This window comes from Candoia aspera, chromosome 14 (genome assembly GCF_035149785.1).
Source record: "Candoia aspera isolate rCanAsp1 chromosome 14, rCanAsp1.hap2, whole genome shotgun sequence".
NCBI classification, from domain to species: domain Eukaryota; kingdom Metazoa; phylum Chordata; class Lepidosauria; order Squamata; family Boidae; genus Candoia; species Candoia aspera.
The window spans coordinates 4719778-4731270 of record NC_086166.1 but is presented as its reverse complement, the minus strand read 5'-3'; the positions used below and the strand labels follow the sequence as shown (position 1 = coordinate 4731270).

The following is an 11493-nucleotide window of genomic DNA, read 5'->3' as shown; positions in this document are numbered from 1 at the left end:
GCCCGTTAAATCTGTGGAAAGGGCAGTGTTCAAGTTATGATTAATTCCATATGCAGCTATTTATACACTTCGGTTTGAAGCGAGGTGGGCAATGTTTAATGTTTAATCAGTGTTTAATCCAGTGTTTCTCAACCTCAGCAACTTTGAGATGCGTGGACTTCGACTCCCAGAATTCCCCAGCCTGGCTGGGGAATTCTGGGAGTCGAAGTCCACGCATCTCAAAGTTGCTGAGGTTGAGAAACACCGGTTTAATCTATCAATCAGCCAGTTTAATCTATCAATCAGCATCCTGGATAGACTACTACCTATCTAATCCCTTGGAAGCCAAACACTTTTATCTTTTCGGAGCTGTTTTTGTTTTGATGACAAGGGTATAAACTTGGAGCCTTCTGTTTATTAAGGGATGTGTTTTTTTCTGAAATGTTTTCTTTTTTCTAAGGATTTTAGTGAGTCCCAATAAAATGGGGGTGAATGGAGAAAACAGTTTTGTGTGTGAGACAGAATTTTTCAGTATAATAAAATGTACAGAACAAATAAGAAAATGAGAAATTGAAATACAAGAAATTGAAAAAAAAGGAAAACATACAATGATGTCTTCCACTCTTCTTTCTTTTGAGTAGTTGTTATCCTTTCCCCAACCACTTCATCCCGTTTAATCCCCAAATCTCCAATTCATTTTTCTTCTTCTTTCAGCAATAAGTCCATATAAGGTTTCCAGTCTTTCAAAAAAATCTTTTTATCATTTTAATGAACTAGTTGTTTTGAGATAACTGACCTGGCAATTTTCATTTTTGATGCTAGCCCTTGAGAGCTGAAGCAGTCTAAAAATGTTTATTTAATGTGTTCCATGTTGCCTACTTTCTAGGAAAACAAGGTAACACGCACAGCACTCCCACCTGTAATTTTATCCCTAAAATCACCACCCTGCAAGGGTGGATCGAAAGTTAGTGAATGGGTCAGTCATCCACTCAGATTTTAGGGAGTCACCCAGTGAGGTTCTGGCTTCCAGTGAAGACAAATTTGGATATGCTCAGTTCCAAGCCAAGAGTTCAGATAAAGGTAAAAAGCTCAGTTAAGAAAAATTACCTTTTTTCTATGGTGTCTCAGGCCCCTCCCCTTGTTTTAATAAAACAAGAGAAATTACAGGTTCTCAACTGATCTGGATGGAGCTAAGCAAACACCAAACATTCAAACTCTATTTCTCCAGGCATGATTCTAAATTATATTTCATTCTCATTCTAGGCAGCTGGGAGGCCTCCCTGCTTAGCTCAGTGGTCTTCAGTTTCAGGAGCACAGAACCTAGTTGAAAGCAAAGACTGGGGCCTCTTAATAAACAAACTGGCCTTTATGCAAATGCACTCAGTACCCTGTCATTTTCCCCACATCCAGAGCATACCAGAAGTGCCCTGTTGGATGCATGGATATCTGTGGCTTTTGGACTACGGTTGCCAGCTGACCAGGAGAAAAGGAACTCTAATGGTTTGCTTTGCAAAGGTTCAAATTATCCTACTTTGGACACATCATGTGAAGATCCAGCTGCCTGGAGAAGGCTGTAATGCTGGGAGAGGTGGAAGGAAGGAAGGAAGAAGAAGAGGACCACCAGCAGCGAGGAGGAGGGACACAGTTACAGGGGTGATGAGGGTATAACTGGAAGAGCTGAAGGACCAGGTTGGGGACAGATCGTCATGGAGAAAATGCATCTATGTGGGTGCTAAGAGTCGACAATGACTTGATGGCACATAATCAAATTGGTAAGGGGGAAACAGTGATCTAACAGTCTCAGCTGCAACCCTTCTCCAGCCCTTAGAGGCAGAAAGAAAGTACTTATGTCACGGGGGGGGGGGCACATAGGGGGGAGGACTGTGAAAGAGTAAAAAAAACAACAACACAGCAATAATGATCTGGTCCAAGTTGAAACGAAGAACAGAGGAGATGTGCTATTTTATTCCCACTAAAAACATATTTCAAGCTGTTATTTCTCCTGAACATCCAAGTGACACCCTGGGGAGGGGTGTGCGTGTGTGCGACATTTTCATCAAAACAGCAGAAAAGAATCACTTGATCCTGGTTCCAACATGGACGCTTTCTCAGGAACCAGTTAAAAGTAGAAGCATAATACTGGCGATGGGAATCTAAGGCTAGATCTTGGTCTCCTTTCCATCAGGTGGTAAAAAGCAGGCTTCGCTCTCCGCGCTAAGCAAATGTATCACAAACCCATTAGATGCTTTTTCAAACTTTTTTTTATTTTCTAGCAGACAAGCCAAACATAAAACTCCCCTTTTAAGTTAGTGTTTCATACTTCCTGCAATAAACTATTTTAAGGAGCAGCTTTGGTAAAGAAGGGAACGAAACAACCAATAACAATTAAAAACAACAACAACAACCACCCACAAACCCAAATATATACCACAATCACAGCCGATTTGCAAATCAATACATTTCACCAAAATTGGGGGGATGAATAGGGGAAAATAAATCCACCAAGTCATCATTTTTCAGTGCTTAAAAAAGTGATCCATCTTCACCCTGTCTTTTCAAGTCTGCGCAGGCTTCAGAGAAGGTTGTCTTGCTAGAGAACAAAGTGTCAGTTCTACATTATTCGTAGTCCCTGGATGGAGGACTCTAGTGTCTGAAGAAAGAGGAAGAAATGAATCAGGCGACAACCGATACCAACCACAGTTCTGTGGGTATCTAGAACGCAATATAAAACTCAAGAACAAATCTCCATTTCCTTTCTAAAACAATCCAGTTTCTAGAGCTCGCAACTTCTATCCTATCCCTCCACCCCAAGCTGAGTGGCACCCGGAGCAGCTAACAAAACAACACATTGAACGATATCTGAAAATACACTCCGCCGATGATGAAATGTAAAAGAAAAAAAAATTAAATTATAACACAATTTAAACTAACATTACAACGAAAGTGCAGGGATGTTAACCGAAGTGCGCCCGGCGGGTGTCACTCCGCATCCAAAGTGTGGGGCTGAGGGCTAAAGGCAGGGCTGTGCTAAAGGGTCCTGCTGTTGACAACAGCAACTTATTCACTGTGTCAGGTTCTCTTTTTCTGAATTTTGGGTTAAACACAAGGCATTATACAGGCTTGAAATTATGCACAATTGCTATACAGATGCAGACTCCAGAGGGATTGGGGTTGGAATGAGCTGCAGTTCAGACGGTTAAGTAGGACTCAGATTCTCCAGATATATTTCTGGGAGTAGAGAAAGGGCAGGGAAGGGAAGAGGCAGGTTATTTTTCTCCCATGAACTTTCTAAAGTTAACTTTATTTTGGGATCCTCCGACCCAGTCTGATGCAGATTACTGCAGAGATTCAAGCAGAGGTGCTGAAGAACAAAGAGGAGATTTCATTTTAAAAAGACAGATACGACCCTCTTAATCAAACTAGTCTTGAGTAGCACCATCCGCCAGGGAACTGACTTGGGGACAAGGCCTCTAGACTCTGAGAATACTAGCCTCAAGCCCCTGATGCCACTGCACAGTTAACACAGGAGCTGGCCCGCATCATGTTAACCACAGGGTTGGCTGGCATAACCCATCCAGGACAAGCTGGGTGGTCACACGTACCTTGAAGTCCCAGATGGTCATTGCTCCATCAATACCAGTGGTGCAGAACTTGTGACAATCTTGCTTGTCCACCTCATAAATAGACACTTGACTGCAAGAAGCGGAGAACAGAACCGGCGTTAGACTTGGAGGAAAGCACAAGCAACAGATTTATCCCAACAAACGTACGCACCGGGTGCTTTTGGCTGCCCAGAACACACGGTCTCGCTCATTCTCCTGAACGGCGGGACTTAATCTTATCTTTGTTGTACCACGGGAAACAGAAGGCAATATAGGTAGTCCTCACTTGACGACAATTGGGGCCAGAATTTCAGTTGCTAAGCAAAGCGGTCATTAAGCGAATCCGACCCAACTATACCACCTTTTTTGGGGAGACCGTTAAGCAAATCACCGCAGCCGTTAAGTGAACCACGCGGTTCCCCAATGATTCTGCTTGCCGGAAGCCGGCCGGGAAGATCGAAAATGGTGGTCACATGACCGAGGGATGCTGCAACGGTCATAAATGCAGAGCGCCCGAACCACGATCGCGTGATGCGGGAATGCCACGACAGCTGTAAGTGTGAGGACCGGTCACAAGTCAGTTTTTTCAGCGCCATTGTAAGTCCGAACTGTCACTAAATGAATGGCCATTAAACGAGGACTACCTGTATATCCTGACTACTAAATGAAGAAGGCGCAGGACGCAGTCTGGATCAGCTCTGTTTGGGGGAAATATGAAACTGTCTGGAGATGAACTACACATTTCAATTCTTTAAATAGTCCAATTCAGGTGCTTCACGGAAGAATATTTCAGTAGCTCGTGACTGATCCTCTAGCAGCTGCGGCTTCAGAGCAACTTCCGAAGCCAGAGGGGCTTAAGCTTTGGACCTCGACCAGAACCCTCCCATCCTCCTTTGCCGCGTGCCACTCACGTGATGCTGTTCTGATGCAGCGTCTCCAGGGTCGCGTGGCGGTCTTCCGTAGTGGCCCTCTTGTCCATGTTGCGGAAGCGCTCCATGGCCGAAACGTTGCGCTGAATGCTCTGCTTGGGAATGTCGAGCTTTGAGACAAAGGTGAGGGCGCCACGGTCATCACAGTTGAAAAGCATGGGGCAGCAGTCGTGACCCTGGAATGAGACAGCACATCATTGCTTCGAATCAACCGCTTACCTCTGACCACTTCCAGTTTAGTCCCAAGGAAAAGTACAACCTCCAGGGTCAGTTTTACCCCTTGCAAAGCACTTCTGGGAGAGGCAAACATCCCCTTGCCCCCAAAGGTTCTTGCGGATCATCGTCATTGTCCAGGCCAAACAAGGGTAGGTACTGGATGACTGTACTCTACTTCCCAGTCCCAGGGACCTCTCTTGCAGAAATCCTCAGGGCCTCCCCCACTAACGCAAGCCAACACAGGAGCAAAGACACTTACGGCCGCGACCACGCTGTTCTCCGAGACGAAGGACACGCTCAGCAAGGGGAGGAACTCCGTTTTCAGTTGGGAGAGCCTAAACACAAGGTAGGTGGTTAATAAGGCAGCATCGCGGTGAAACCCACACTGTGCAAAAAAAGGGGATCGCTTTGTCAATTGGGATAGACGCGGGCCCCACCCCTGGGGAATCATGAACCAGGAAGCCAGCAGACCCTACACCTCAATTCCTGCTTGTCTTGCAACATAGCCCGGACGCGGGAGGCTAAACGTTCAGGGCCCTTCTGCCTCAGCCTCCAGCTGGGAGACCCTCTCTGTGAGAAGACCAAAAGGCTGGACCCCACGCTGGGCTGCGTTCAGAGGCATTCCCCCAACACCTGCAGCCGTTACTTACATCATGTTTTTGGAGGCGTCTGCGACAGATACGGTGCTATCGTGGCTCACCCAGGCGAGACGGTTCCCGCTGGCAGAAAAGCTGACGCTGTGGACCCAGCCGCCACTTCCCGTGCCTCCGAATTCAGCCATCAGCTGCCCAAATGGCATTTTGGAGCCCCAAGGTGTGCTGGCCGGTTTCTCGTCCACTTCCTTGATGTAGGCTGAAAACACCCTGCAAGAGACGAAAGCCAAGCCTGTACTTATAGGGATCGTTTATGGAATTTCCCCCCTTTTGCAAAGTCATTCATTTCACGGATAATGCAGCTACCTCAGGACTTAACAGCCCAGACTGTGCGTTTTCCAATAATCTGTCTTTCTTAGTAAGTATCCTATAAATGACACATGGCCAAAAGACACTCCGGGTGTCCCAAAAGCTCAGTTAGATTTACCCTGCCTTGAGCCTCAGAGCAGGCAAAATAAAAACATCTTGCTCCCTTGGCTAACCAACTGAATTAGCCCTACGTATTTTGATTTCCAATCAATATTCTCTAGTACGTAGCAGAACAGCCGTACATCTGTTAAATCTATCTGACAATGAGTTGACAAACATGCAAGCTTGGATGTTAAGTCCTGAAACAAGCAGTAAAGCAAGGCAGCAGACATGTTAAAGCAATGAAAAAGCACAAAAATCAAGAACTAGCTATTTGAAATAAAATAGGACTGAAGGACTGGATGGTGGGGTTGAGCTAAATTCTAAAGAGAACCATTTGGAAAAACCCAGGGAGGTGAATTCTATGAACGCATGGAAAGAGAATGTATTATTTAAAGAGATGAAAAGCTTTTACAACCTGAATGGAAACTGCAGGTAACTGCAAATATAGGGAAGTTCTTCAATTTAATAAACTTGCTTTTAATGAGATTTGAAGGGATTTTTTTTCCCCCAAGCCCACTTTCTCCATTTGGAATCTCCAAATTCAAAGGCAATTGTAGAATGGCTTTAATGTCATCCGTTTGGAGTATTAAACACTGTTATTGCTTATCAGTAACAATGGGAAAGGCAGCCTTTTGAAAATCCAAGGCTGCGTTTCTCATTAAGCTGAGAGCTGGAGGAAAAGCCATTATGTAAGAATGATGCCTGTGTGAACTCCGGCTGCTTACTTAGCAAAAACCCTCCATCGAAGGAGACTCTACTCTTGTAAAGGCTGCCTTTTGAGTAGAACCTTCAAAGTACGCAGTGTTACTAGCAGCAACACCTGTCCGTGGAGCCAGATGCAGAAGAGGGGCCCCTGCCTGGCTCCCTCATGCTTTGCTTAGATGTGGCAATTTCACCCAGCCTTCAGACAGCAGAAGATTACCAACCTCTCTACTTGCCAGCCTTCTGCTGCTGTTTTGGGTGCATGAGACAGCTGCTCAGGGGCAGAGTACCTGCCTTGCACGAAGAAGATGCCAAGCTCGACCCCCAGCATTTTCAGTTTTCTAAAGAAGGATCTGCTAGCCAATGACGGGGACTGCAGAAAGGAGAACGCTTGACAATACTAACATTTCTTTTATTAACAGTAGAGAATATACGTAGCTCAAGGCTGAACTGTGGGGTCCTTGGTGCTCTCTGAGCTTGGTTGTTGGCTTGCAGATGTTTCATTACCCGGCAAGGTAACATCATCGCTAAGCGATGCGGTTGTTAAGTGAGCAGCGCCCGATTTTATGACCTTTTTGCCAAGGTCGTTAAGTGAATCTGGTTCCCCACTGACTTTGCTTGTTGGAAGCCTGCTAGGAAGGTTGCAAATGGCGATCGTGTGACTCTGGGACGCTGCAATCGTCGTAAATATATGCCAGTTGTCAAGTGCCCTAATTTTGATCATGTGACTGTAGGGACACTGCGACGGTTGCAAGTGCGAGGACTGGTCGCAAGTCACTTTTTCCAGCACTATTGTAACTTCAAACAGTCGTTAAACAAATGGCTGTAAGTTGAGGACTACCTGTATTTGCTAAAAGAAACCCATTTGACAACTCCAGTCCTGGCATTTCTCCCGGAGATGTACATTCCATAAAACTGTCACTCAAACCTAGTTGCTTTCTTAAAGCTGGTTCCTATGCAATTACTACTATTATACATAGGGTCGCCATGAGTTGTGAACGACTCGATGGCAGCTAACAGCCACCCAAAGATTACACGCTCAGTGCCTTGGCACGCTGCCATAAAACTGTGTTAAACTGATGATCCAAATCCATTTCATAAGGGCTTTTGAGTTCTCTCACCTGCATTTGAAGTCACAGGACCCAGCTGCCAACAAGACATTATTCGGGTGCCAATCTAGGCTAAGGACAGTGGAGCGAATGGGCTTCTTAATATGCTTGCTCACCCACCTAGGAAAACGGGAACAGGAAGACACCTCTCATCATTCTCCTTACGCGATGGTGCTGAATCCGCACTAAACAGCCAGGCAAACAGTCTGCTTTGGCCACAGAATGGGTCTGAGCAGTACAGTTAATCTGGCTGACTCTGAATTCAATCAGTTTACTAGTTACTTGTTACTCGCTGAGACCAAGAAACTTTAGCTTAGCATTTGAAGCCTTCTGTTTCGAAGTTAGTTCCATTCTTTAGCACGTAATGAAAATTCTTCGGGAACAGATGGAGCTGGCCAACCTTTCTGGGACTGAGCCATAAACTCTGGGACAAGTACATGTTCTTTCAAGTCATGTAAAGAGGAGAAAGAGCTAGAGCTGGGTTTCTCAACCATGCTGGCTGGGGAATTCTGGGAGTTGAAGTCCAGACCTCTTAAAGTAGCCAAGGTTGAGAAACACTGAGCTAGAAGCTGAAGGCTCAGCAGTTAAGTGACAGCTGGCAACAGTATTTTCCAGACAACATTTATTACAAGGCCAGCAGAGGACATTCCCAAGAGATCAGCCTGCTCACCAATCGTTTTCAGATTCAAAGTAGCATACGGAGATGAGCCGAGCGCCACTTCCGACAGCAAATTTGTTCTCCAGAGGGGACCACTTCACAAAGGTGGCTGCTCGGTTGATCCGTAGGATCACTAAAGTTGGCTTCCAAACGCCGTCCTTCTGACTCCAGACGTAAGCGTTACGGTCAGCACCACAAGTAACAATGCGATCGCTCTTGGGGGCCCAGTCAATACCTGTAATTTAGACAAGGGACTGTTTTCAAAGGCAGGCACCCAAGAAATGCAACGGCCGATGACCCCGATGCACCTCTGAAGGCAACCGTTTCTGACATCTTGGCCTCCAAATCGTTTGGGGTTTTACTCTTTAACAGCACCACCTTAGTTTGGATTAGTTTCGCTATCTACGACACCAGTGTTTCACAACCGTGGCTACTTGAAGCTGTGTGGACTTCAACTCCCAGAATTCCCCAGCCAGCCAGGCTGGCTGGGGAATTCTGGGAGTTGAAGTCCACACAGCTTCAACTGGCCAAGGTTGAGAAACACCGCATTGCACCAAACACCAATCTGTTCAGATGTCAAGTTCTTAATCACAACACAGAACCAAGGAAACAAGACTAACACAGCGTTTCATTCATCAGGTTGAATGCCAAGAAAAAGGGAGTTAGGATGCAGAATCTTCAAAGCTAAACAAACAACACTCCAGCCTTCATTTGTCTGTGAATTCCTTAATTGAAGGGCAAAGGGCTCTTTTCCCAGATAAGACCGAGACATCCACCTGCTCTTTCTTTGTCATTCATTCATTCACTCATTTATTTATTTATTATCTATCCCGACTTTATCATTTTTATAAATAACTCACGGCAGCAAACACAACTAATACTCCTTCCTCCTCCTTCCTTATCCGGTCTTTATTATTTTATATATATAACTCAAGGTGGTGAACACACCCAATACTCCTTCCTCCTCCTATTTTCCCCCCAACCACCACGTGAGGTGGGTTGGGCTGAGAGAAAGGGACTGGCCCAAGGTCACCCAGCCGGCTTTCGTGCCTAAGGCGGGACTTGAACTCCTGGTCTCCTGGTTTCTAGCTTGGTGCCTTAACCACTAGACCAAACTGGCTCTCGTCATGCTTGAAAGTCCTCCATTTTCTTTCTCAGCATCCGAGAGTTGTCTTACATCAGGTGCCCTTTGCCTTTACAATACTATACGTACCACATCTCATCTTTAATTCCTAAAGTGGTATAACCAGGAATTCAGGAAAAAAAACTGTCTAAGAAAAAGTTGAATGTTTATCATGAAATGGGCTGTAAATATTGGAAAATAACCCTTCCTCAAGATTAGCCATACGCAGACAACATACAGGTAGTCTTCACTTAATGGCCATTCATTTAGCGACAGTTTGGACTTACAACAGTGCTAAAACCCAACTTAGGACCAGTCCTCACACTTATGACTATTGCAGCATCCCCGAGATCACGATTTTCAACCTTCGCAGCCAGCTTCCGATAAGCAAAACCAGTAGGGAACCACGTGATTCACTTAACAACCACGTGGTTCGCCTAAGGACCATGTGATTTGTTTAACAGCTGCTGCAAAAAATGGTTGTAAAGTTGGCTCAAATTTACTTAATGACCACATTGCTTAGTGACCAAAATTCTGGTCCCAATTGTGGTTGTCAAGCGAGGACTACCTGTATACCACCCCAGCAATGGGTAAATTTTCCAATGGAAAAGTTGGATGGGGGCAATTCAAATTATACTGCTTGGTTTGAAATGTGAAGGAACAATGCACCCCAGTTTTAATTCCTTCCGTGGAAGTGCTCAAGAAGCATTTTATTCTCGCAGGAGTCAAATTCTAAGATTAACGAGGTCGTCCACGCAGAATTGCAATTTATTCTACAGAAGACAGAAGCTGCCTGAGCTGACGCTGCTCTTACCAGTGATGTGGCCATTGTGCTCTTTCAGTTCATGAGCTTTCACCCACTGGTTCCCACTCTTCTTATAAATGTGAACTTCATGGTTATTCGGGCTAATGGCAATCTCTGGCAAGAGGACCAATGGATTCGCATTAACAAAAAAGAGAGAGAAAGGCTTAGAAAACACTGTTCATCTCAAGTCTCATCCTTTTCTCAGAAGACGACTTTCCCAACTGAAGAGACTCAGTCTAATGTCTGTAATGAGCATGGAAATGAATACAGAATTAAAAGAAAACTTAACACAAGGGTAAGAAGCCAAAGGTGTTAAACAGAAGCTGAAGATAAAAATGGACTCAACAGAAGACGTCTTGGTGAAAAGAACTGCCACAAGGATAAAACTATACATTACAATGATATATAATCTCGAGTAGTGAGAGAGGAGAAAGATTGGTAGCAGTGGAAGATGGGGTGGGAGCTGTCCACCTTTTGACTCCATCCATTTTTTTAGACCTGTCTTTACATCAGAAACATGCAGGAAAAGTGCGCGGAAGATGAAAGAGGGAAGCAGCAGATAAGTGAAGAAGTTAAACAACCCTTTGTTGCTCCCCTCCTACATGTCTTCCTAACTCTGCTTTGCAGCAACCCCCAAAGGTGTATCCAAACCGTCCCTTGCAGAAAAGCTTAAAACAGAACCTCGGCTACGAGCAGCACTAGCTTTTCAGCACAGCATCAAGGAAACATTTACTGAAATCCCCGTTTAAAAAGTGAGCAATCCTGATGACACTCACGAGTTCGATCTCGGTTCCAGGCATGGCACGTGATTGGCTCAAGTAAGAACTGGTGTAGGGACATTCTGAAGGAAGGAATGGTCTTAAAGCCTGAACAAAAAAAACCCAACAGTCAGCCACCGTTTACATATCACATAATAAACCTAACTGATAGGTGCTACAAGAATAAACAAGGTATGTTCAAGTGGTTTGTTTAAATTTGGATTGAGAAAGAAAGGAGAACCCTGCCTTCAGAAGATCACAATCTCAAAAGCAGAGAAAGACAAATGCGTGTCAGGCCACAGCCCCAAAGAATCCGCTGAGTGATACACAGCCGAACACTTAAGCAGACTGAATCATCTTAATGTATACATCAAATCAGTGACTCCTACAAATTGGAATGGGCCCGTAACCAGTGCAGAGGACTGATGGGACAGGAACCCATCTAATGATACACACTGAGATCCTATCTGCTCCCCCAGGCAGGAAGCTGCACAAACCATGCCCTTTTGATTAGTTTATGGCTCAAAGCATTGCACAACCCAAGAAAT

General features: G+C 45.0%; 1 protein-coding gene across 1 annotated transcript; it reads right to left on the bottom strand.

Annotated features, from left to right (window-relative positions):
• Positions 1-2421: 2421 nt before the first annotated feature.
• On the bottom strand, positions 2422-11076 carry ARPC1A (actin related protein 2/3 complex subunit 1A). Its single transcript, XM_063314774.1, has 9 exons — positions 10964-11076; positions 10197-10301; positions 8272-8494; positions 7614-7721; positions 5377-5589; positions 4986-5061; positions 4493-4686; positions 3582-3672; positions 2422-2629 (listed from the first exon to the last, which is right to left on the bottom strand). The coding sequence occupies exons 1-9, from the start codon at positions 11025-11027 to the stop codon at positions 2591-2593; spliced, it is 1113 nt and encodes a 370-aa protein (XP_063170844.1). The 5' UTR covers positions 11028-11076; the 3' UTR covers positions 2422-2590.
• Positions 11077-11493: the final 417 nt, after the last annotated feature.

What these genes read in the sequence shown, in the direction of transcription:
- ARPC1A (XM_063314774.1), bottom strand. Translation starts at nt 11,027, where the DNA reads ATGTCCCTACACCAGTTCTTACTTGAGCCAATCACGTGCCATGCCTGG. An exon ending in TTTGAATCTGAAAACGATTG is followed by an intron (nt 7,722 to 8,271) that starts GTGAGCAGGCTG and finishes CCGTTTTCCTAG; the next exon opens with GTGGGTGAGCAAGCATATTA. An exon ending in TGACCATCTGGGACTTCAAG is followed by an intron (nt 2,630 to 3,581) that starts GTACGTGTGACC and finishes CTCTTTCTTCAG; the next exon opens with ACACTAGAGTCCTCCATCCA.